The sequence below is a fragment of the Danio aesculapii genome, chromosome 20, assembly GCF_903798145.1.
Source record: "Danio aesculapii chromosome 20, fDanAes4.1, whole genome shotgun sequence".
Lineage (NCBI taxonomy): Eukaryota > Metazoa > Chordata > Actinopteri > Cypriniformes > Danionidae > Danio > Danio aesculapii.
The window spans coordinates 49079308-49107140 of NC_079454.1; the positions used below are offsets into that span (position 1 = coordinate 49079308).

Below are 27833 nucleotides of genomic sequence, written 5' to 3' on the forward strand. Positions count from 1 at the left end.
ATTTCTGCTGCGACATTCGGATGGTAGGGTCAGAATTTGGTGTCAACAACATGAAAGCATTGATCCATCCTGCCTTGCATCCACAGTTCAGGCTGGTGGTGGTGGTGGTGTAATGGTGTGGGGGATACTTTCTTGGCGCACTCTGGGCTCATTAGTACCAATTGAGCATCGTGTCAACACCACAGCCTACCTGAGTATTGTTGCTGACCATGTCCATCACTTTATGACCACAGTGTCTCCATCTTCTGATGGCTACTTCCAACAGGATAACGTGCCATATCATAAAGCGTGAATAATCTCAGACTGGTTTCTTGAACATAAAAATGAGTTTAATGTGCTCAAATGGCCTCCACAGTCACCAGAACTCAATCCAGTAGAGCACCTTTAGGATGTGATGGAAAGGGTGATGCTATCATGTCAGTATGGACCAAAATCTCTTGAGGAATATTTCCAGTACCTTGTTGAATCTATAACACGAAGGATTAAGGCTGTTCTCAAGGCAAAAAGAACTGCCAACCCGGTACTGGTAAGGTGTACCTAATAAAGTGGCCAGTGAGTTTATATCAATATGCAATACATGCAGTTGAATGAAGGAAAACATTTCTTTGCCATTGCTGTGGCGATCCCAGAATAATAAAGGGACTAAGCCGAAAAGAAAATGAATGATGATATTAGTGTATTCATATGAGTGTATAGATTGAGTTCTCATTTTTGTAAAAGATGTTTGCAAATCATCAATAATATCTAATCATCAATAACTTCAGATAAACTTTACTCAGACAGAATATTCACACACAATATACAGATTAATAACATAACATCTGTGGGAAGTCCCCATAAAGATAGCTGTTTAACTGTGTATGTGTGTGTGTGTGACAGCTGCATCTGGATTCATCAGACTGACTCTGGAGAGGAAAGCTCAGCTGTGCTCAGGGAACAGGTCAGAACACACACACACAATCATACTTGCTCTGTGTGTTCCAGTCATGTTAATAACGTGTGTGTGTGTGTGTGTGTGTTCCAGGAATGTGTCTGTGAATCAGGTCTGCTGTGATTTTCTTTTAAAGCTCTGCATGTGTCTGATCGCACACGAACACACACTGAGCCATGAGCTGACAGGTAACACACACAACGTTCCCCTAACGTTCTGCAAACCTAAAAACAACATAAAGCGGTACTACGCCATTTTAGGAGAACTCTTTTTCCACAGTGTCAGACTAAGCTTCAAAACACACTTCAGCCAATCAGCACTTAGAGGCGTGTCTGGTTACTACAGTGGAGATGGCAGAAGTGGGCGTGGCCTGTTGTGTTGTGAGCGTGTGTGATTGTTTAATCTTTAAAGAGAACTTGTGACTAACCAGTGTGTGTGTGTGTGTGTGTGTGTTCAGATGTGCAGTGTGTCCTGCAGGAGTCTCTGCCGTCTCTGTGCTGCAGTGTGTCTGATTGGCCGGCCGTCCTCTCTGATATCCCACAATCCCTCAGAAACAGTCAGTACTGCCTCATCTACCTGATGCACCTGTCCCTGCTGCACGGAGACCGGTATGTGAGTGTGTGTTATGTCAGATGTGTCAGTGTGTATGGGCGAGAGTGTTTTTGTGTGCATGAGTGTGCGTTTGCGTGTCTGTTTGTGTGTGCATGAGTATTTGTGTATGTTATATGAGAAGTGTCACTAAGTGTGTGCGAGGGTCTGTTTGAGTGTGTGTGATGGTGTCAGTGTGTGATTGAGCTGGTCATGTGACTGCAGGTTTCTCAGTGACTCTGCAGTGTTCACCTGTGTGCTGCGCTTCATCGTATGTGTTCAGGAGACTCTTCCTCCGTCTGTGTTGAGTTCAGCTCTGTGTCTGCTGTCGGCCACTCAACACAGCAGCCCACGCCTCGACACGGTCAGCTGTGCACACACACACACACATTTGTTTTTGTGAAAAGTGGGTACATTACATAGTTTTCCATTCATTTTATACTGTCCAACCGGATATTGTATTGGCCTCACCACACCCTACCCCTAAACCCAACCATCACAGGAGACTGTGTGCAGCTTTACTCTCTGATTAAACTCATCCTGTGGGATTTATAAGCTTTTTGAGAAATGAAGACGTCACCAATGTCCTCATATTTCACCTCCTTTTTGTAATACCCGTGTCATACCTATGTCATTATACAGATTTGTGTCCTGATATGTCACAAAAACACGTTCAGACACACACACACACACACACACACACTCCTAATGTCTGACACTTTTCTAGTTGCTATTTCAGCTCTTCGGGAAGTTCATTGATATTCAGGTCGATTGTAATAGATTTGAAAGGCCGTCTGTTACCGTGTGTCAACCACTGAAGAGCACCTGCATTCAGATTCAAATCTATTTAAACCTCATCATTATTAAAGCTATTTTACAGTTAGAGTTCACACCATAGACTAAAAAATATGGACGTAGTATTCGTGACGTCTATAGGTAGAGCCAGACGGAATCTGCAGACGATTTTTGCTATTTCTGCGGAGAATTTTGGTAAAAATCTGTTGGTGATTTCCCAGATCCCAGATTATTTTGGAAGTATCATAACTAAAACCTTAATATGTGAAATAAAAAATAATCTCTTTTAAACTTTTATTTAATGTTTTAAATGCAAATCCAATTAGATGCTCTTTATTTGGTAAACAAAGCAAGTCTCACATATAATAAATCTACTAAAAGACAGAAAATATTAGTGTACAAACTGCATTGTACATAAATCAGATGAACATTTTCATATTATTTAATAATATCACTGAAATTAATTTAAAAACTGAATATAGATTTACACACATTTACTCAAGTAAATAAACAGAATTAAAGATGGGCTAAAAATCTGCGAAAATCTGTGGGATTCTGCACGCGCAGATTCCGTGTGGGCCTACCTATAGGTTTCTGAAGAGCACGAATGAAGTTTCAAGTGGGCGTGGCCAACCGGGGGTAAAATGGCCTACAATTTCGATTGCGCACCAACCGGGGGTAACCAGAAATGGACAAAGAGACAGGTCGGAGCTACAGATGCCTGCTAGCATTTTGCTTAGACCGGCTTTTCTTTGGGAGAAACGCTTAACACTTCATTACCTGCGATTCATTTGTGTTCTGACCACATGTGTATGGTTGTACATAGGGCTGCACGATTAATCAAAAAAAGGTCACAATCTCGATTCGACCCTAGGCATGATCTTAATTCAGCTTTTCTACGATTCAGACAATTATATTTTCACGGTCAGGAAAGAAGCAAGGCAGTCGCACAAGTCTTTACAGCAACATTGACACCTTCAAATGGTGTCACATACTGTATTTATAAGGTATAATTCACCCAAAAATGACATTTCTGTCTTCATGTAATGATGTATTCACGGTCGCAAAATCACACGTGAGCTGACCGCAAGCTGTTTGTTTACCACCGAGAACGCGCCTGTACATGCAAACGACGCCTACTTTAGTGAACAGAAGCTGCATAGGCTGTGGATAACAGGTAATAAAGTTGTAAAAAACATTCAGTTTGTTGCACAGAGCGATCGTTTGAGGGCCGTGCGGGAGGTTTGATTTGCATGTATGGGTTTTTTTCTCACAGTGACCGCAGCCATGAGTCGCACTCGGTGAAAGTGAAACCTGTGCGCACATCATTTAAATGATCATATGGCATTTTAGAGTTATGATTACGACAAGCATTTGATATATTTTTTTCTTTCATAGCGAACACAAAGTGTTGTGGGTGAAAATAAATGTTTACTATGTCAGTATAACAACCCTAGCCTATATATAATAGAAATTTAATGCAAGAAGGAATCTGATAATGATAAAATTCTAATTTTACCAGTGAAAACAAATGGTCTAATAATGTTGTCAATGACAGATGACAAGCACATGTCTTAAACTTAATAAATCAACTTCAGAATTATGAATAGTTGTATTCTGATGTCATCGTTTTACTGTGAATTACCAAACAGGACATATTGAAAGTCTGTTCAAGTCCACCATAATGGTTATACAAAATTTAGCATTTTAAGCAACAGTAGACTTACACACAGGCCTAATATTATTTTTGTTTTACCATATGTTTGAGAATTAACAATGATAATGGGCTAATCATATTAACCTTTATTTTACATCTACAGAATCTTGAGAAAAATCGTGATCTTGATTTTAAGCAAAAAAAATTGTCATTCACATTTTTGCCAGAGTTGTGCAGCCCTAGTTGTACACTATATTGAGTGTTTAGTGTCTAATGCTGTGTTCACACCAGATGCGGAAGAAGCAACAAGCGCAAGTGATTTACATGTTAAGTCAATGCAAAGACGCGAATAGACGTGATGCATCTCCTGCTGTGCATGAACTAAGCTGTTGAATGGTCAGTGTATGAGGTGGCTAGGCTAACCTAACTTCAATTTTGATTGAATTATTTTCCAATCGGTTGTCTATTAAGTTGTGAATATACCCCTGTAATGCATACTGCAGTCCTTTTTTGTCTGGCTTTCTCGGATATTTCACCTGTTCGCCAAAAATGAGTAATTATATCCCTGGAAATGTCTGACACCGGCGCATACATATTGTAAAAGCCGTGCCAGGCACGAAAGCTTGTGTGGCGTAGCAACAATAACTATGGAGGGCGGAGCTTAGCAAAGGGTCAATAGCATCTGATCTATAATGCGATGATGTTGTATGTGTATGTGTATGTTAATGTCATTTGAAAAAAACACTAAAAATGGAAAGTGCTTCAATTTGACTTTGATAAAGGTATAAGAAACAAAACAAACACTGAAAACTGTTCAAATAGAAACAGTAGCAGATTTGGTGTGTAGTAATGGTGTGGGTTTGTGTGTGTGTGTGTGCAGGTGTCAGTGAGCGTGCTGAGTGCAGCTCTGTCCTCCTGTCCTGCGCTCTTCTCTTGCTCTCTACCTATCTCTGTCCTGCACTTCCTCTTCTCGCACACTGAGCTGACGGAGCGTTTTGGTGCGCTAGCATTAGCAGAGCGACTCAAGCACACATCTGAAGAGGAGGACAAGGAGCTGCTGGAGCTGCTGCACACACACCCACCAGCACTGATGGCCACTCTGGTGACACACACACACACACAATACCAGGGTTTTCGTAGGTCTATAAAAGATCTTAATTCAGGGCAGCAAGTCTCCAATTCACGTGTCAGAATTATGTCAGTTCATATGAAAATTCAGTGTGTTCTGTGACGCTTCACTTATAGAAACTCTTAAGTATAGACTGATTTCACACAGCCACCATTTTCAAAGTGAAATCGAGGCTGCGGTGGGAAGAAACCCAGAAGTATCGCCTGGAATCACACAGGAATGTTGTGTACCTGGTTGTATATCTTATCAGCAAAGAGAAAGTGACACAAATTTATCATTTCACCGCCTTCCGAGTGACCCGATGGTCCGTTCTGAATGAATAGTGAAAATAAAAAGGGATATCGGACCACATTTTCAGCCAAGTTAAGTGAAATGGCACTAGGTAGCTAACTTTCTAGTTAGTTATCTTTCCCAAATACATTAGACCAGTCACGATACTGAATTTTGATACTGAAATAAAAAAAAAAACTCAATTTCCCGCTAAGCACTGTTGAGCGTGTTCTTAAACACCGCTGATTTGACATAGTATTCACCAGTGCTCAACAGAAATGACTGATTGGCCGTGAAGGTCATCAGTTCACTGAACTCAGCGCTGTTTACCGAGTGCAAACACAGACGAGCAATCGGCTGATCTTCACGGCTTTAAAACGCTCCAGTGTCCTTGTATTTGAGTTTGCACTCTGTGAAAAGCGGTGAACTGATGACCTTCACAGCCAATCACAGTCAATTCTGTTGAGCACTGGTGAGCACAATGGCAAACCAGCTGTTTAAGAATGTGCTCAGTGGTGCTTAAATGTTAGCGGGAAATGGACGTTTTTAAAATTTCAGTACCATGACAACACTTTTACTTACAACACGAGTGTGTGCTCCAGAGGACCGCATTATTTTATCACTCACCGGGTTACAAAGGCTGAAGCAGGGAAGCGTCCCCACAGTGTTTACCTGGTGCCATGAACTAAAGCCTAGGAGGACACTTAAGCGTATTACTCTTAAAGAGATTGTGATTTTGTTTAATGCCTAATATGCTTTTAATTATTTAAATTAAACTGAATGATATTAAAGTGATGTCTACACCATATCTTTTTATTTTCTTTGCCTCCAAGTCATCTGATTTTGAGTATCTACCGATACCAAAACTCGATCTGATACTTTTATAATACATAAAGGCTTCGTAGAGACATGGGAGCCATGGACGAACTCCATATGTCTGTGGTGAACGAAACATGGGGTACATCTTATAACAGGACAAGTAGTTTGTCAGAAATCTTCTTATAAAGGGCTGGCAGAGCTTTCTCTGTGAAATAGTGGCAAGACGGCATTTCAAATCGAGGTTTTACGTTTGTTTTTGAGGTGTCTTATCAGGTTTGTTGTGTTAAATGTAGCCTTTTCCTTTCCACCTCTTGAAATGCCAAGTTTACATATCTCACAGTTTGCTATGGCAATGTTGTCGTCATTAACTTTATAATACCTTCAGAACGCAGACATACTCGCGCCTTTCGCTTCAAGCTGCTTTCATGTTCTACTTTGCCGCCTCTGCAACAAAGTGATGTCATGCCGCATGCGTTGCTGTTTCTGTGTGAAGTCAAGAAAGAGATCTAACTCTGTGCCTCCGCATAACTATAGATGTGTGAGATATACACATATATAACCGAGTTCTGATCGGTAGGCAACGTTCGAATCCGATGGAGTCTGAAACCGCGTGATCGGGCCCGATTTCCGATCACGTTTCTTCCCACAGCAGCCTCACTTTAGTTTTTTTAAAATGGCGTCCACGTAAAATAAGCGCATACTGCTACATATTACATAAAGCCCCTTAACTGTCATTTCTCTACGTATAATCTAATGTTGGTAAAACTCAACCTTAAGAGTTTCACAAACACAATTAATAGAATATGGATTTGATCGTCTTGTAAGACATGTAACCGTTATATCTATTTCAATAGATATCTGTTATATCTTCAGCTGTGAGTGTGTTAAATATCTGTGTTTGTGTGTGTGTGTTCAGACAGTAGCGTGTGATTCCTCCTCCTCAGCGAGTGTGTCAGCTGTGTGTGTGTTGCAGTGTTTCCTCCAGTCGGCCGACAGCAGCATCATTATCAGCAGGAGCCCTGAGCTCTGTGTGCAGATGAGGCTGCTTCTGCTCAGCGTCTTGCAGAAAGACACACACACAGGTCTCACATACACACTGTAATTACACTCCATTATTCAAGCTTGTAATGTACCATCCTTTTCCGTGTGACGAGACAGACTCATCCACGCCCTCATATTTATTTTCATTGGCTCTTCAAGGAATGAACAATCTTTAAACACCATACGGTCAAAACCTTTATCACTCCTCTCGCTCGGCTCACCAGCCGGATATGACATCAGTCATCAATACACGCAGATATAATTAAAGCATGTAAACATTCTTATGATTGTAAACAGTGCAAATGCAGTCAAACAATCTTTTTAACCATACTGAAATATGATCAAATTTGCATAATACACTACCTGACAAAAGTGCTATCGCCTATCCAAGTTTTAGGAGCAACAAATAATACCATGACTTCTAGTTGATCATTTGGTATTAGAAGTGGCTTATATGAAAGGTAAAGACCTCTAGATTACGCTTATTTTACCAAAATAAAATATGATCATGCCTTGATTTTGAATTATTTAATTAGGACAGTAAGGTCTGACTTTGCTCAGACAAAAGTCTTGTCACTGAACAGAAATAATGTCCAGTATAGAATATAAAGTCATGCTGCAGTGGAAACAGAATGAATATTGTGTCTGACTCCATCATGAGCTTGGAAGACTGCATCCATACATCTCTGCAATGACTCAAATCAAGTCATCTGGAATGGCAAAGAAAGCGTTCTTGCAGGACTCCCAGAGTTCATCAAGATTCTTTGGATTCATCTTCAATGCCTCCTCCTCTATCTTAGCCCAGACATGCTCAATAATGTTCACAACTGGTGACTGGGTAGGCCAGTCCTGGAGCACCTTGACCTTCTTTGCTTTCAGGAACTTTGATGTGGAGGTTGAAGTATGAGAAGGAGCGCTATCTTGCTGAAGAATTTGCCCTCTCCTGTGGTTTGTAATGTAATGGGCAGCACGAATGTCTTGATACCTCAAGTTGTTGATGTTGCCATCCACTCTGCAGATCTCTCGCACACCCCCATACTGAATATAACCCCAAACCATGATTTTTCCTACACCAAACTTGACTGATTTCTTTGAGAATCTTGGATCCATGCAGGTTCCAGTAGGTCTTCTGCAGTCTTGTGATGATTGAGACTCAGTTCAACAAATGATTCATCAGAAAAATCTACCTTCTGCCACTTTTTCAAATGATCAACTAGAAGTCAAGTTATTATTTCTTTCTCTTACAACTGAGATCGACGGCAAGACTTAGTCAGGTTGTGTAAATATGGCTCTAACAGGCACACTCACATTCAGCTCTCCTCAAATCATCTCAACATCCAATTATAGTTTCCACACCATGCAGTCAAAACTTTTTGCATTACAAATATTTCTTGGGATTTTGAAGAAAGTTTTAGAATGTTTACTTCTATAATTTCATATAAATTTTTTAAATAAAAAATGTCAAATTTTGTTTTTCACAATGCTTTATGGGACTGCTCTTCTTCCTCTTATTGAGTTCTATGAGGACACAGTCTTGTGTCTTTTTCTTCTTAGTGTGGTTTATTTATAAACTAATTTCAAGAGAATCACATGCTTATGATTGACCACGGCGGGTCCCGCATTAGCTAACACATAATGCACCAATCAGATGATTCCTAACTCACCATAAATAACCAGAGTTTCTTACCTCTGTATCTTCGTCTTGAAGAATCCCCCCTTCCATCCCTACTCCTCCTCCCTTTTCCTAGATATGGTGGCATGGCGGCCCAGTGGTTAGCCTCACAGCAATAAGGTCACTAGTTAAAGTTCTTACCAAGCCAGTTGACGTTGTGCAGTGTTTACATGTTCTCTTCATGCTCGTGTGGGTTTCCTAAGTTCCTCACTTTCCTCCCACCATCCAAAGACATGCAACATAAGTGAATTGATCAAATCAAATTGGCACTATAGATGAGCACTTAGTCAGCAGTATATATCTCCATAGCAATTCCCAACTTGTCATTAGCCATAAACAAACAGAGGAGGTCATCGAGATGTACCTGAACTCAAACTCCCCTCTCATTCTTCAAACGGTAGGGAGCCCAGGGCTTGAGGATCTTCTGAGCTCAAGGCTCTCTCCCGGGACAGAATGCTAAACACACTTTACAATCAATCATCATCTAAGTGTGAACTCTTGGAAAGTCAGGGTGTGTAATGTGCTGATTCTCCTCGTAAAGACGGCTTTGCTTTCATGGCTTATAATGAGACACTTTTAATGATTTAGCAACATTACAGTAAGGGAAAAATGCAAAAAACTTGTGCTGAAATAAACAGACCCTCCACGATTTCACAATTCTCGATCACTGAATTTAACACAAAATCACGCAAATGTTGCAAAATCTTGACATTTCTTTTATCGCCACATTTTTCCTGCATATTTTGGGCAGATTCCACAGAGCGCCATGTGTAGAGCTTTACATTAAAAACATGATAGTATTCCCAAAAATTGAAAGCGTTCGTCCAGTGTGCAAAGCCTGGAGGTGTGACTCATCAGGCAACATTTCTCCAATCTTCTATTGTCCAATTTGGTGACCCTGTGTGAATTGTAGCCTCAGTTTCCTGTTCTTAGCTGACAGGAGTGGCACCCGCTGTGGTCTTCTGCCGCCCAGGAGCTTGAGTAATGAAGTGTCGGCCGAAATCATGTCGCGTTTCCACTGTCGGGCTAGTAGCTCGCAGCGCGTCACGCAAACCCCGCCCCCAGAACGTGCCCTAAGTCAAACGTCACACAACCCGCCCACTACAGCGGGAATCAGGCAGATAAAGCACACTATCACATCACCACGAAATGATTAAAATGAAGACAACCAAAACAAACAAATGACACGTTGCTGTATAACATTACGTTATGTCTATACGCAACGCACAGGCCTGTGTATTTTCATTCATTATCTTTGTTCACTCACCGACCGACTGGCATCGTACATCGAGTGGTCTCACCACTAACGGAGGGACCCAGCGCAGTGAGCTGACCCATCTGTAATATAAAACCACAGATATTATGCAGTAATAACTCGATATTAAATGTATTTTATAACATCCTCGTTTTGATAGACGTCGTCAAACATTCAGCCCAAATGCTCGGGAGAGACTTAAAGCTATATGACACTTAATAGGTAATTCCCCCTTATTTAAGGATGTTGCATATTACTCTGTGATCTTAAGTAAAGGAAAGTGTTAAGTGTTTCAGCACTTAAGAGCAAGTAATTAAATATAGCTTTTATTTCGTTGCTCAGCAGCTATTCACTAATAAAGCTCTACATTTAAAAAATTTATTTTCAATTTTACTACGTCATATAAAAACATAAACACATTTTGTATTTGCAGTTTTCCCCAATGCGTTTGTAAAGCGGTGCTGCGCAGGACTGAGTCACAGAAAAGATGGTCGTTTCTGCTTTCACTCACTCAATAATGCTCTGTTTGCAAGATTTGATTAACATCATCGTATCCATATACTTTATAAATAATATTACAAACCTCCTCTGGTGTTTATTGTTGTTAGAAAACATCTAAAATCTTTTTTTCAGACAGGCCTTTGTAAAGGGAAAGTGTAAAATGGCTTTACAACGGTTTAATTTATTAGATTAGATTAGATTCAACTTTATTGTCATTACACAAGTACAAGGCAACGCAATGCAGTTTAGGGCTAACCAGCAGTGCAATAGCAGCAAGTGTATTTGTTTGTTATGTATTGTATATACCTACATTGTTAACATTTTTGTTTGTTTTATATTGGTTTATTTAATGTGATTTTATTAGATATAATTCTTTAAATTATTTCAATATAGTTTAGGCTATTTTATCAAGATATGACACTATTGTTTTGAGTCTATAAAAGTGGACACGTAATTTGTAAAGTTTTATGTCTTTCTGTTGTGTTCATATTGTGGATTACCTTCAAAATAAATAAAAGAAAAAAGCTGCTCGCGTCATCAACAGAGCTGTCAAGCAAGCGCCCTTTTACCCGGTCTCTCACACACACACATGGATTTAAATGCGCACATATGCACGAACACATGACAAAAACTCTCGATAACCTTTACTGGCTGCTGTGTCTTTAATATGGTGTAAAGTGTATGTAAAGTGTGTGTATGTAATGTAAAGTGGTGTAAGTGTTATTGAAACATCGAGGACACAGCAAAGAAAAGTCACTTTTAAATTAAACCGTTATTATTTTATGCAACAGCCTTACATTTAAAAGGGGAACATAAGGGCGATCATAAGCAGAAGACCCCAGGATTGTGTTTTATGGAAAAGCCTATCTTAAACTGACCAGCTGTATGTTTTCTTTCCCTTATTTATTTATTTATTGCCACATAGACTCGTGTGCGATCTGAAAACTAGTGTAATGATGGCATGTCCAAGGTATTCGATGGGCCGATAAAAGGCCGGCCGCTGTCCCAGAGAAAGCACCGCTTTGGCCCGATCAGGCCCCGGAAGTGACAGTGAAAACGCGACTGGCCGTAGCTCGCTCGCTTTAGGGGCGATAGTGGAAACGCGGCTACTGAATATTTTCTCTTTTTTGGACAATTCTCTGTAAACCCTAGAGATGGTTGTGCGTGAAAATCCCAGTAGATCAGCAATTTCTGAAATACTCAGACGTCTATTATTATATAAAGATATAATGAAACCCCGCCTCTCTGCTGTGTTTCAGATGTGCTGACTGTGCTGCTGGAGCTGCTGTGTATGATGCAGAGCGGACACACTGACTACACACTGCTGTACCACAGTACGACACACACACACAATCAGAGTGGACACACTGACTACACACTGCTGTACCACAGTACGACATACACAATCAGAGCGGACACACTAACTACACACTGTTGTACCACAGTACGACACACACACACAATCAGAGCGGACACACTGACTACACACTGCTGTACCACAGTACGACACACACACACAATCAGAGCGGACACACTACACACTGCTGTACCACAGTACGACACACACACACACACACAAGCAAACAGTCAGAGTGGACACACTGACTACACACAGATGCTATTATGTTGTGTTCATCAAGTGTGCGTGTGTGTGTGTGTCTGTAGTCAGTAATCTGGTAGCAAAACTGAATTCCACCAACCCTGAGCTGCTTCTGTCTGTCTTCAACTTCCTGTACTGCTTCCTGTGTGTGTGTCCATCACACGCCACAGACCGAGGTAACACACACATCACAACACACTCCACATGAAAGCTCAGATTAATAACCTGATGAGTGTGTGTTTGTTTAAGTGATTTATGAGGACACATCTGTGTATTGTCTTGAGTATGACAGGTGTGATGTTGAGGTGGTTTAAAGGGACATGCTTTGTGTCCCCATAATTCAAACTGTTTAGAATCGTGCTCATCGGGGTCTTTGACATTCAGTGTTGTGCACAGGTGTGCTGTGAGGGTGGGGTTAGGGTTAGGGGGCGTATAATAAGCAGATTTACTGTATAAATAAACTATATTACACATATGGAGTCCTCATAAACCGCCAATACCAACGTTTGTGTGTGTGTGTGTGTGTGTCAGCGGTGTGTCTGCTGCTGGGTAATGTCAGACTGATGGAGCTGCTGGAAGAGCTGTTATCTTCATCATCATCATCATCACTGAGCTGCTCCTCACTGCTCCTGCTCTCTTCCCTCATGCTGCTGCAGCACACACACTCCGCTCAGGTGAGACACGAGTGTGTGCGCGTGTGTGTGTGTCAGTATAACAGCTTACAGAGGTGTGTGTGTGTGTGTGTTGAAGGTGCAGAGGAGCGTCAGGGTAGATCTTCATCAGATTCTGAGACGACTGACCTTCAGTAAGAAGCAGACGGACACATTGATGCTCAGTGAGACACACACACAGTCACTTACTCACATTCATCACACACACACAAACGTATGCAAACATACACACTTAAAAGCACACTCAAACACACAATCAGTCGCTCACACTATTTAACACCGTCTCTCAGATTCACTCACACACTAACACTCCCACACGAATACACTCACATACACACACACACACACACAAACACTCCCACACACACAAATACTCACTCATGCACTCACACACACACATACTTACATACTTCTATTAACTCCCACATACACAAATACACTCACTCATGCACACAGTCACTCATACACTACCACACACACAAATACACTTACTTATGCACACACTCACTCATACACACACACACAAACTCATATACACTCCCACACACACAAATACACTCACTCACTCGTACATACACTCCCACACACACAAATACACTCACTCATACACATGCATATACACACTCACTGATACACACACACACTCACTTATACTATTTAAAGCACACACACTCACTCATACACCTACACATATTTGTTCACACTATTTATTGCACACACTCATACACACACACACACACACACACTTTACTTAATTAAATTAATTAGACGAGCTAAGCGTGTTAATGTTAGAAGCGCTCCAATATCGGATTAAAAGACTGATGTGTGTGTGTAGTGTGCAGCGTGCGCTTCGTGCAGGTGTGTTTGGATGTGGACGAGTCTGCGCTGGTGTGTGTGTGTGACGCAGTGCTGCAGAGACCCCTGCCAGCAGCTGATGGCGCTCTGCACCCGCTCGGACACAGCGGCGCTAACAGCCTCATCACGGCTCTCAGCACGCTTATGCTAACGGTATACACACACACACACACATTACAGTTACACACACACTCACATAAACACGCAAACACACTTACACTCATCGACATCACACAGTTATACAAACTAACTCAATTTATTGTCAAAAACAATCACACACATGTAATGTGTATGATTGCTATACACATTACACACTCACATTAGACACAAACACACACGCATCACAGACGCACACACTGACACATTTACACACATGCTACATACACCACCCACATCACATAGATACATACACAAACACACACATCTCACAGTTACACACTTATACATGCACCTACACACACACACACAGGGCACATTACAAGTGTCTGTTGTGTAGTGTAATTCAGTATTGAGTAGTATTTAATGTGTGTGTGTGTGTGTGTGTGTGTGTGTGTGTGTGTGTGTGCAGAAGCAGGATCTGATGGTCAGCGCTGCTGTGAACTGTCTGAAGTCTCTGATGGACTTCCTGCGCAGGAGGAACCCTGACTACGGTACCGATCCTCACTACTGAGGGACTGACATGCACACTGCTGAGGGACTGAAATGCACAATGCTGAGGGCTCACTTGCTGAGGGACAGACATGCTCACTGCTGAGGGCTCATTACAGAGGGACTGACATGCACACTGCTGAGGGACTGAGATGCACAATGCTGAGGGCTCACTTGCTGTGGGACAGACATGCTCACTGCTGAGGGCTCATTACAGAGGGACTGACATACACACTGTTTAGGAACAGATGTGCTCACTGCTGGTGGCTCACTACTGAGGGACTGACATGCACACTGCTTAGGAACAGACGTGCTCACTGCTGGTGGCTCACTACTGAGGGACTGACATGCACAATGCTTAGGAACAGACGTGCTCACTGTTGGTGGCTCACTACTGAGGGACTGACATGCACAATGCTGAGGAACAGACATGCTCACTACTGAGGGCTCACTACTGAGGGACTGACATGCACAATGCTGAGGAACAGACATGCTCACTGCTGGTGGCTCACTACTGAGGGACTGACATGCACAATGCTAAGGAACAGACATGCTCACTACTGAGGGCTCACTACTGACGGACTGACATGCACAATGCTAAGGAACAGACGTGTTCACTGCTGGTGGCTCACTACTGAGGGACTGACATGCTCACTGCTAAGGACCAGACGTGCTCACTGCTGGTGGCTCACTACTGAGGGACTGACATGCACAATGCTGAGGAACAGACATGCTCACTGCTGGTGGCTCACTACTGAGGGACTGACATGCACAATGCTAAGGAACAGACGTGCTCACTACTGAGGGACTGACATGCACAATGCTAAGGAACAGACGTGCTCACTACTGAGGGACTGACATGCACAATGCTAAGGAACAGACGTGTTCACTGCTGGTGGCTCACTACTGAGGGACTGACATGCTCACTGCTAAGGACCAGACGTGCTCACTGCTGGTGGCTCACTACTAAGGGACTGACATGCACACTGCTAAGGAACAGACATGCTCACTACTGAGGGACTGACATGCTCACTATGCAGAAAGCTCTTCACTAATGTATAGTGCACACTAATGGACTCACTAGTTCTGAAGACTTCTGCATGTGTGTGTGTGTGTGTGTGTGCGTGTGTGTGTGTGTGTGTGTGTAGTTGAGCAGATGGTGTGTCGTCAGCCGTGGACTCGGTTCCTGCTCTTCTCTTTGCTGTCCAGTGATGAAAGACTGAGACCTGCTGTACTGCAGCTGCTCACACTGGTAACACACACACACACACACACACCATATACACAAAAACACAGACTTTAACTATTTTCTGCGGATTGAACTGTGTGTGTGTGTGTAGCTGGTGTGTTTCAGCCGTGGCGTCTCACAGTGGTGGACTGAGGTTGAGAGTGTGTGTGAAGAGGTGGAGAAACGAGGAGTGACAAACCTGACTGATGACAGAAAACACACACTGAGACTGATGCTCACACAGGTGGGTATTTCACACACACACACACACACACACACACACACACAGTGTGTCATTATTCTGAGATCTGAATGGCCTATCACATGGCCTGTGTGTGCATGTGTGTGTGTGCATGTGTGTGTGTGCATGTAGTGTTGTGCTCGTTCTCCTCCTGATGATCTGAGGATAAAGATGGAGGCTTTAGTGGAGTCACTCACACAACTTCCTCCCAGCGAGACCTCCAGCAGACGCTTGCTGTATCCTTACACACACACACACTCACATATGCGCAGACACACATTCACACACAACACGATCTTACACATAGACACTCTCCTGCGCACACACACAACACACTCTTAGTCACGCTCTTACACAGATGAGCACAGTCACACACACATGTACATGTGCTCACACACAAAAACTCCTACCCACATACACACTTAGACTCAAACACGCACTTACACACTCTCACTTATACACACTCGTTCTCACACTCAAACAAACACACTACACACTCATGCACAGACACATCTCCATGTCTGAGCGGTGTGTGTGTCCTTAACTCACTGTGTGTCAGTCGTGTAGGTCGTGTCTCCATCTGTCTCTCTGACTTCACAATCTCACACTAACACACAGACACATATACACACACTCTCTCTTTCTCTGTAACACACACACACTAACACACAGACACATATACACACACTCTCTCTCTCTGTAACACACACACTTACACACAGATGTGTGTGCAGTTTGTCTCCTGATGAACAGATCTGCAGTGAAACGTTGACGGGTGTTTATGTCTGCAGTGAAACAGTGTTATTGTTCTATCTGTGTAGAAATGTAAATACGTTATTAATATTCATTATTATTTATGATAATTGGTAACTTTTTTTTACATAATTATAAGATATTAATTTGAGAATGTGCTGATGAAAGCTGTCAGATTAAAACAAGTCACTAGTTGCAGCAAAATCTTTAATCTTTAGTGTTCATTTCGACTATTATTCCTCTCACTTTATTTGTTTTTGCTAAACTTAATTAAATTAGTTTTTACTCTCTCTCTCTCACTATATATATATACACACACAAGTCTTTTTTTGTGTTGACTTTGTTATTAATTTATTCTTTTGGTCTATTTTTTTTTATTATTGACTGGGGGTCCGTTCTTCGTATGTGGATTACTCAATTAGCTGGATTTGGTTGTTGACGTTTTGACACGATCCAGGATCGTTTCGTTCTTCAAAACTGATCCGAAAGTTGTTGTCATAGCAACAGTTCTGGTAGCTCAAACCTGCTAGGGAGCAGGCTTATTTCTTGTAAACAGGATTAGATCGGGTCTTTTCAAGCAAAGGTGATACTGAAAATATGTACCGATTTCTGATATTTACTTACAGTAGTAACCTATAGATTATATACACTTGGGAAAAAAGTGCAATAGTTAAAAGAAAGTTTATATATACACATATAATTTATAATAATTAATAATGTTTATGTTTATATACATACAAGTTAAAAAATATATATAAATAAAATTTAGTAAATTTTTTAGTAAAAAAAAGAACGGGGTGGTTCTCCTTAAGGAGATCAAAGAACATTTATATTATGGACTTTTTAGATACAAATGCGTACTATTTAAAGGTACCGATCCAGCTTTAGTACAGTTTCTGTAAGATAATAGACATGCACAATATTCAACTGTTTTTTTGTTTGTTTGTTTTATAAAGGAATAATAATTTATGCAGTTATGCACGTTTTGACTGCTAATATGCCAATGATTTGATGCTTTGCAAAAGTTGCAGACGCCTTTACCAATACAAAAAAGATTTTTTTGATGCAAAATTAGTTTAAATTCCTTACACAGAAGTTAAAATAGGCCTAGACTATTGTAAAAAAAATCTGCTCTACTCGTAAAACTAAATTAATTGCTGACTACTGTTGACACATGAAAGTGTAAAGCCTGCAGCCCGCAACAAATGTGTAAAGTTATTGCGTATCATATTTACCAAACCATTTACTACGAATTTTATATAGTTTTGCTCACACGGATAATTGGATATTAATCAGATGATGTCATTACGCTGCTGTGCCATCAGCCAATCATTGCATTGCTGATCATGATTTCCAGGATCGATAGCTGTTCAACACATGTCGCGATCTCAGATCAGTTTATGCTGATATTTTAATCTGATTCACGAACTTGTTTAAAGAACCAAATTAGCCAGAGATCAGTTATCAAGCATAAAAGATCCATGTCGATTGTTTGGCGACACAGTGGCTCAGTGGTTAGCACTGTCGCCCCAAAGCAAGAAGGTCACTGGTTCGAGTCCCAGCTGGGCCAGTTGTCATTTCTGTGTGGAGTTTGCATGTTCTCCCTGTGTTGCCGTGGGTTTTCTTCAGGTGCTTCCCCCTCAGTCCAAAGACATGCACTATAGGTGAATTGGGTAAAGTAAAGGGGGTCACACACTAGCGCCACGCAGCGCCATACATTTCAGAATTTCGAACATAGGTTTCTATCAGGGTACACACACCGGCGCTGCAAGTCGACGGCACCCAGCCACGACTCAGGACGCTGTTCATATTCCCGCCACGGTAAAGAGCACCATCTGATTAGTTTTATGTTAAATATCATGCGAATATGCGCGTCTGGTGTGTGATACTTTTAACTGTCATGTGCTTGCCGTGTCGCGGCGCTTCTGGTGTGCGACCTGCTTAAATTGGCCATAGTGTATGAGCGTGAATTAGGGTGTATGGTGGTTTCCAGTACTGGGTTGCAGCTGGAAGGGCATAAAAACATGTGTAAAAGATATGCTGGATAAGTTGGCAGTTCATTTCACTGTGGTGACCCCTGATAAATAAAGGGACTACGCTAAAGGAGAATGAATGAATGAATGTTGATTAATATTCATTGTATTAATGGGTATTATATCCACCTTGATTTAGATCATTATTTAATCATTTTATATTTTGCGAGGTAAGAAAATACTTATTTTGTAGTTATATTATTAATGTGTGCATCTTCTGTAATTTGTGTCGTTTCTACATTAATATCTGTTGTGTTTAACTGACTTTAAATTACACCCAATATCCAAGTGAAAGATCACTAATATGTTAAATCTACACAAAGTCATGTCTGTAATGCATCTTTCAGATAATTTCACTGCAATTTTATGACCAAAATAAATAAAAATAGTCAATTGACACATTCGATCCTGCACTTTTGTGCTATTTATTTAAAAATGTACACACTGTGTGCACTTTTTATTATTACTGCTTTTTACTGAGCATTTAATAGAATGTAAAACTGGAATAGAATCAAATTAATGTGAATTATTTAAAACATCTGGGCCATTTGATGCCAGGTCCCCATCCGAGCATCACTCTCCCGGTGTCCACTGTGCAAAGAAACAGACCCACCAGAGCAACCATACCAAAAGTCCCCCGATGTCGCTTCTGAGGCTCTACAAAGACAGAACAAGACACAGTCAGAATTATTAGCTCTCCTGTGAACTTTTTTTCCAAATATTTCTCAAATGATGGTTCAAAGAGCAAGGAATTTTTCACAGTATTTCCTATAATATTTTTCCTTCTGGAGAAAGTCTTATTTGTTTTATTTTGGCTTGAATAAAAGCAATTTAAAAAATTTTTAAAAACATTTTAAGGTCAAAATTTTTAGCCCCCTTAAGAATTTTCTTTCTTCGGTTGTCTACAGCAGTGTTTCCCAACCCTGTTCCTGGAGGCACACCAACAGAACATATTTTGGATGTCCCCCTTATCTCACCCATTCACTTCAGGTTTTGGAGTCTCTTCTAATGTTCTGGTGAGTTATTTCAGGTGTGTTGGATCAGGGAGATGTGTACTGTTGGTGTGCCTTCAGGAACAGGGTTGGGAAACACTGGTCTACAGAATAAACCACTGTTATACAATGACTTGCCTAATTACCCTAACTTGCCAAATTAACCAAGTTGAGTCTAGTATGTTGAAAATGTTATGTACTGTCATCATGGCAAAGATAAAATAAATCAGTTATTAGAAACAAGTCAATAAACTATCATGTTCAGAAATGTGTTGAAAAAAAAAACTTTCCGTTAAACAAATTATACAGGGGGTATACTAATTCAGGAGGGCTAATAATTCTGACTTCAACTGTAAATCATTTATAATATAAAACCATAAGAATGAACTATTTTAATTTCAGAGCTATAATAAACATGAATGAGACTGACTTCCAGTAGAGTATCCTCGAGCGTAAAGCACCCGACTGACAATCCAGATCATCCCCAACACACTGGCCAGGCGCTGAGAAATACAAACACAACAGTTCATTTCTCAGATTGTGTGGATAAAAGTAATGCACATCCAGGTATAAGAGTTAAAGGCACAGTTTACCCAAAAATGCAATATTTAGGGCTGAACGTTCACTCCTTTTCCTTCAGCTTATTCTCTTTATTCATCAGGGGTCGCCACAGCTGAATGAACCACCAATTTATCCAGCATTTTTTTATGCAGTGGATGCCCTTCTGGCTGCAGCCCAGTACTGGGAAACACCCATACACATACACTACGGCCAATTTAGTTAATTCAATTCACCTATAGTACATGTCTTTGGAATGTGGGGGAAACCGGAGCACCCGGAGGAAACCCACAGAAACACGGGGAGAACATGCCAACTCCACAAAGAAACGCCAACTGACCCAGCCGGGACTCGAAGCGGCAACCTTCTTGCTGTGAGGCAACAGTGCTAACCACTGTGCCACTGTGTCACCCTAGGGCCAAACAATAAATCCCAATGTGTGTATCCACAATAGTCACATCGCAGGTTTAAATTATTTATTGCAGATTAAAAGATAAATATATCAATAAATATTATTTATACAATGACGACCATGTTTTTTTACGTCTGATGGTTTAGTTTGACCAGGATGTCAATCGTTTGGTGACACGGTGTCACCTCACAGCAAGAACGTCACTGCTTCGAGTCCCGGCTGGGTCAGTTGGCTTTTCTGTGTGAAGTTTGCATGTTCTCCCATGCTGGCGTTGGTTTCCTCCGGGTGCTCCAGTTTCCCCCAAATTGAATGAACTAAACTGGTCGTAGTGTGTGTGTGAATGAGTGTGTATGGGTGTTTCCCAATACTGCGTTGTGGCTGGAAGGGCATCCGCTGCGTAAAACATGCTGGAATAGTTCCATATGCTGTCGTTCCGCTGTGGCGACCCCTGAAATAGAGACTAAGGCGAAGGAAAATAGTTGAATAATGAGTTAACTTATTTCCTTCATGTGGCCCCAACACAAATTGATTGTGTGGAATTGTTTTACAGTGCATGTATGGACCAAAAAACATATTTTTGCCTTCAGATTGTTTAAAATCATTTAATAAAATCACAGATCATTTAAAATCCATCCTCTGTAGACAAGATCGTCTCATTTCAAATGCTCCGTTTGATTAAACTTCGAAACAAGACACAGCTAACTGGTTTCCAGCATTTTTCAAAATATCTTCTTTTGTGTTCAACAGAACAAAAAATGCAAACAGGTGTGCAATAAGTGAAAGTTTAGTTAATGGTGACATCGTTTTCATTTTTAGGTGAACTATCATTTTAATAAAGCTTGAATCTGTACTTACTGGATGCCGAATCCCACCCACAGATAAATGAAAGAGGAATGGAGACAGGATTTCAATACTGTAAGAATATGGAACATAAGAATAAATAGTGAATGCTTTCTGTTTTACAACAATCATTAAGTCAAGGCAAACTTCATATACAGTAAGACTAACCCGAATTCTACTATAAAGATACTCTTAACTCTTTCCCTGCCAGCATTTTTTTTTAAAAAGCCGCAGCCAGCATTTTTGTTGATTTTCACCTAAATGTTACTGCCCTCTGAATATTTCTGGCTAGGAATATATTACCATATTATAGTATATCAAAATAAAGAACCAACCATCTGCTTTTAAACAAAAAAGTATTTTATCATCATCTGTTTACGTTTTATACCCACTTACATGGTGGTCGTGATAAATGTAAAGATTTTTTTTATTAAAAAAAAATGCATTTTTCTAAAGTGTGTTTGTGTGATGGTGTGTGTGTGTAAAACAAATTTGCAACATTGTGCAGATTGACGAGTGTGGGTGAGTTCGCTGTGATTAATACACTCACCGGCCACTTTATTAGGTACACCTGTCCAACTGCTCGTTAACACAAATTTCTAATCAGCCAATCACATGGCAGCAACTCAATGCATTTAGGCATGTAGACATGGTCAAGACGATCTGCTGCAGTTTAAACCGAGCATCAGAATGGGGAAGAAAGGGGATTTAAGTGACTTTGAATGTGTCATGGTTGTTGGTGTTGGGATGGTCTGAGTATTTCAGAAACTGCTGATCTACTGGGATTTTCACGCACAACCATCTCTAGGGTTTACAGAGAGAGGTCAGAGGAGAATGGCCAGACTGGTTTCAGCTGATAAAAAGGCAATAGTAACTCAAATAACCACTCATTACAACCGAGGTCTGCAGAAGAGCATCTCTGAACACACAACACGTCTAACGTTGAGGCAGATGGGCTACAGCAGCAGAAGACCACACCAGGTGCCACTCCTGTCAGCTAAGAACAGAAAACTGAGGCTACAATTCACACAGGATCACCAAAATTGGACAATAGAAGATTGGAAAAACGTTGCCTGGTCTGATGAGTCTCGATTTCTGCTGCAACATTCAGATGGTAGGGTCAGAATTTGGCATCAACAACATGAAAGCATGGATCCATCCTGCCTTGTATCAATGGTTCAGGCTGGTGGTGGTGTAATGGTGTGGGGGATGTTTCTTGGCACACTCTGCGCTCATTAGTACCAATTGAGCATCGTGTCAACGCCACAGCCTACCTGAGTATTGTTGCTAACCATGTCCATCCCTTTATGACCACAGTGTACTCATCTTCACATGGCTACTTCCAGCAGGATAATACACCATGTCATTAGGCAAGAATCAACTCAGACTGGTTTCTTGAACATGACAATAAGTTCACTGTACTCAAATGGCCTCCACAGTCACCAGTTCTCAATCCAATAGAGCACCTTTGGGATGTGATGGAACAGGAGATTCGCATTATGGATGTGCAGCCGACAAATCTGCAGCAACTGTGTGATGCTATCAAGTTAGTATGGAGCAAAATCTCTGAGGAATATTTCCAGTATCTTGTTGAATCTATGGCATGAAGGATTAATGCAGTTCTGAAGGCAAAATGGGGTCCAACCCGGTACTAGTAAGCTGTACCTAATAAAGTGACCGGTGAGTGCATAGTACACTGACATAATATACCTAAAACATGGATTGTCAAAAACTGTTCAATGGCAGGGAAGTGTTTTCTCTTAATTGCTGTGTTATATCTTCAATGGCAGGGAAAGAGTTAAATCTGTGAAATCACAGATGAGAAAATGTCCAACATCATTACAACATTCACTTGAAGTGTAAAACATGCAGGGTGCTGACATTGACTGTAAAGTAAATAGGTCTCAATGCATACATACGTGTTCTGATGACCTCGCTGGATACAGTTGAATATGTGGCCAGTCTCTGGATCATCACTGTACATTGTGGGATACTAGAGGGGGGAAACTCTTACTTTAGGATAGAAAACTTTAGGGAAAAAAAACTTAACTTAAAAAACTTTAAATCAAAATATGTTAAGTATTTCACACTGTGCTTCATACAGCAAAACTTTAAAAAAAAATAGTTTTTAAAAGCAAAGGTACTGTTAAAGTGCGATTCATTGTATGAATTACTGCAATATTTATAATTATATAAGTAAGTAGATTTCTAATATTTGTTTACTTTCTACAATTTAGTGCAAACTTTGTTTTCTCTCTGAATATATTATTTATATATATTCATTCATTCATTCATTTTCTTTTCGGCTTAATCCCTTTATTAATCAGGGGTCGCCACAGCAGAATGAACTACCAACTTATCCAGCATATGTTTTACATAGTGGATGTCCTTCCAGCTGCAACCCATCACTGGGAAACCTCCATACACTCATTCACACACATACACTACGGACAATTTAGCTTATTCAATTCACCTATAGCGCATGTCTTTGGACTTGTGGGGGAGAACATGCAAACTCCACATGCAAATGCCAACTAACCCAGCCGAGGCTCGAACCAGCGACCTTCTGGCTGTGAGGCAATAGCACTACACTGCACCACCCCCATATATATATATATATAAATTGTAAAGTGTTGTGTATTGCACTTTAATTAAATATTGTTAAATATTATAAATGAATAAACAAAACAATTATTTGTAGTAAAATGGGATAACACTATTATATCTTAAAATTAAATGCATTACTTGTTTTATTGTGCACTAAACACAAAACTAATTTATATATAGTGATCAAAACACAAGCTTGTACTTTACTAAAAGCATGCTGGGATTTTGTCCTCTGCAGATTTAAAGAGATAGTTCATCTAAAAATGTAATCTTCTGTTTAGCTTCTCATCATCCTCCACTTGTAAACATGTTTGTGTTTATTTTTTCTGTTGGTTGCAAAAGAAGGTACTGGAGAATGCTGGAACAAACTACCATTGATCTCCATAGTATTTTTTGTTGCTACTATCAATTGCTGCATTTACACCAACATTCTTAAGTATTTTTGGTTTTGTGTTAAAGAAATCCAAACAAATCTGGAAGAAGTGAAGGATGAATAAACGATCATAGATTATTTTTGGATGAACTATCCCTTTAAATAAGCAGAGGACAAATTCACAGCATGCTTTTAGTATCTGTGCTGCTGAGCTGAACACTAGTGATGTTTTATAAACAAATTTCGGGAGGAGCATGCGCAAAAGTTTCAGTATCAAATACGTCATTGACAATTATTCTATTATCCAATCAGTTCTTGACCAAACCCCTATATATACCAAAGCTGTCTTACCTGCAGCATCTTACGACTTTAGCATCCCTCCACCACCCCGTCACCTCACCTCTTAAGCATTACAATCCTGGGGGGAGCGTTCTGGGGCCGGGCTAGATACTTCGCTCGAATCCCAATTCCTCTCTGTTTCCTGATAAGAGGAATAACTCGAGTTTGGGTGTCTTCCCCGAGCTCAGAGCCCTCTCCCCGGACAGCACGCCAAATACGCTTTACTATTGCAAGTGTGAACTCGTGAAATAATGTTATCATTTTAAGCATTAAAAGCAAATTACAAGATCCCTTTTGGCACACCTATATAACATAACATTTTAATCAATTGTTTATGTCTTCAGATTTTGGTTTTATTTATTTTATTTTTGTTTTGTTCTTTAAATTAATTGATATTCTTTCATGTATTGATTTGTTTTGTTTCATGCATATGTACTCATTTGTATTCAAGTCACATAATATTAGTTCAAATGTTTTATCCCCTCTATAATATAGTAATCCCCTCTTACTAGTGGTAAAAAAGAAGAACAATCCCAGAAGCACTTCTATACGCTTATTTCACGCGGCCGCCATTTTAAAGAACCAAAGCGAGGCTGTGGTGGGAAGAAACGCGGAAGTATAGGACCAGCACTGTAAACATTGCAGTGACATGCTGTGGACTACAAACCTTCAGCTGTTGCCGAGATTTCAAAATACAGAAATGGTGTAAACATCACTTTAATATCAGTCAGTACGTTTAATTTAAACAATTAAAAGCAATTTAGCATCAAACAACATCACAAGCTCTGTAAGAGTAATATGCTCAAGTGTCCTCCTAGGCTTCAGTTCATGGCAGCAGGTAAACAGAGGGGACGCTTCCCTGCTTCAGCCTATGTAACTTGGTGAGCGATAAACACTGCAGTCCTCTGTAGCACACCCTCGTGTTGTCCCGGTTCTGAAGTTTTAAAACAGTCTAATTCCCGCTAAGTTAAAATTGAAGCGCCGCTGAGCGCGGATGACTCGACTGATCTTCACGGCTGCTTCGCGATCCAGTCTCCATGTATCTTGTGTTTGCACTCAGTTTACCGCTCTTCACCCAGTGCAAACACAGATACACGGAGACTGGAGCGCAAGCGCGAAACAGCCATAAGGATCAGTCGAGTCATCAAGCAGATCGCTCGGCTGTGTTTGTGCTCAGTAAACAGCGGAGGGTGAACTGATGACCTTCTCGGCCAATCACAAGCATATCTGTTGAGCACGTGAACACAATGGCCAATCAGCGCTGTTTTAAGAAAGCCATCAACAGTGCTTTAAATGTTAGCGGGAAATTGACAAATTTTCTTTTAATTCAGTAACGTGACAAGTCTAATATAGTGAAAGAATCAGTTCATTAACTTGAGTTTGATAAATGGCATCTAAAACGTGTGTTTGGGAAAGAAAACGTTAGCTAACTAGTGCCGTTTCCCTTAACTTAGCTGAAAATGAGCTCTGATATCCCTTTATATTTTCACCATTCATTCAGAACAGACCTTCGGGTCACTCAGAAGGCGGTGAAATGATAAATTTGTGTCTCTTTCTATTCGCTGATAAGATATACAGCCAAGTACACAACGTTCTAATGTAACTCCCAACGATACTTCCGGGTTTCTTCCCACCGCAGCCTCGATTTCGCTTTTAAAAATGGCAGCCGCGTGAAATCAGTCTATAAGTAAACGGAGAGAACATTTTCATTTTTGGGTGAACTACCCCTTTAATACTTGCAAAGGAACTAATCTGATTGGCTGATGCTTATCATCTTTCTGAAAGCAGCTCCAACGATATCGTTTTCCCTATGGTGTAGTACAGTGGACTGTATGTTCACGTAAACTCACTGTTTTGATCGCAAGAAGTTAGTAAACTACTCTATTGTGCAGTGATTAGTGTTTCCTTACCGGGACATTGTACTTCTTCCGAGCCTTCACGACGCCATGAGCCAGGTGAACCATCAGGAGAAACGACGCCGCTCCGGTTAGCGCCACATATCCGTACTCTTTAGATAGAACCACCATCTTCACGACTGAGGAGAAAACAGAAAACACAGGATCTAAATGCTGTGTGTGATAGATAACAGAAGTGCACAACCGCTTTAGAAAATGTGTGACCGCTGAAATAGCAACCGTGTAATGTCGAGTACAACAGTAGCCTATATATAGTCTATGACATGAATTGCAATGTGCCAAGTCATCTTCCTCTGTGATAAAGCAAAGTCCCTTTCAAGAATATCTAGATTTTGAGCGAATTTAACATGGCCATTACATTAATAAAACGACTGTAAGAGTAGGCTGCGTATAATATAGCAAGTATAGTTGCAGAAAGGTTAAGCAAATCATTAGTTGTCGAAAGTTCTGTAACATAAGCACGCTTGTACGGAGTTAAAGCGCGGTTTGCACCCGCAACAGTGCTAAAGCAATGAAGTTAACTGCATTTGCTTTCATTTGTTCACGGTGTTTTATTTAATGCATGTAATATGCCTAATTAAACATTGTTTTAAAATATTTGCTTATTTTATTTACCTGTTCTGTGCTGGCTATTTGTAGGGCGGAGGCTGGAAGACAAAAGATGACTACTGCTCGGTTTTGGGTAAAAGGTCAAACTCCACAAGTCCACCAAGTCAAATGGGCGTGTATCCTAATAAACATTAAAAGTATACAATGAGACATGCATATAAATTCAGAGGCTGAGCTAGCTATAATAATATAAAAAGATAAAAGTACCATTTATTTATATATACACTCACCGGCCACTTTATTAGGTACACATTACTAGTACCGGGTTGGACCCCCCCTTGCCTTCAGAACCGCTGTAATCCTTCATGGCATAGATTCAACAAGGTACTGGAAATATTCCTCAGAGATTTTGCTCCGTATTGACATGATAGCATCACACAGTCGCTGCAGATTTGTCAGCTGCACATCCATGATGTGAATCTCCCGTTCCAACACATCCCAAAGGTGCTCTATTGGATTGAGTCTTGTGACTGTGGAGGCCATTTGACTACAGTGAACTC

At 40.7% G+C, this 27833-nt stretch overlaps 2 protein-coding genes across 2 annotated transcripts in view; one reads left to right on the forward strand and one right to left on the reverse strand.

Moving 5' to 3' along the window:
• LOC130247416 (meiosis inhibitor protein 1) overlaps positions 1-16673 on the forward strand; it is a 29425-nt gene extending 12752 nt beyond the window's left edge. The window contains exons 16-29 of the mRNA XM_056480639.1: positions 880-940; positions 1025-1119; positions 1389-1539; positions 1745-1890; positions 11918-11992; positions 12324-12434; positions 12790-12932; positions 13009-13093; positions 13765-13937; positions 14353-14434; positions 15581-15684; positions 15773-15904; positions 16034-16137; positions 16655-16673. Coding sequence (XP_056336614.1) covers positions 880-940; positions 1025-1119; positions 1389-1539; positions 1745-1890; positions 11918-11992; positions 12324-12434; positions 12790-12932; positions 13009-13093; positions 13765-13937; positions 14353-14434; positions 15581-15684; positions 15773-15904; positions 16034-16137; positions 16655-16673 — 1481 coding nt within the window. The remainder of the gene's footprint in view (positions 1-879; positions 941-1024; positions 1120-1388; positions 1540-1744; positions 1891-11917; positions 11993-12323; positions 12435-12789; positions 12933-13008; positions 13094-13764; positions 13938-14352; positions 14435-15580; positions 15685-15772; positions 15905-16033; positions 16138-16654) is intronic.
• Positions 16674-19080: 2407 nt separating this feature from the next.
• mgst3a (microsomal glutathione S-transferase 3a) lies at positions 19081-27446 on the reverse strand. The gene is made up of 6 exons (XM_056481383.1): positions 27340-27446; positions 26719-26843; positions 23409-23482; positions 21505-21562; positions 20110-20182; positions 19081-19344 (listed from the first exon to the last, which is right to left on the reverse strand). Exons 2-6 carry the CDS (start codon positions 26833-26835, stop codon positions 19214-19216), a joined length of 453 nt encoding a protein of 150 aa, XP_056337358.1. The 5' UTR covers positions 26836-26843; positions 27340-27446; the 3' UTR covers positions 19081-19213.
• Positions 27447-27833: the final 387 nt, after the last annotated feature.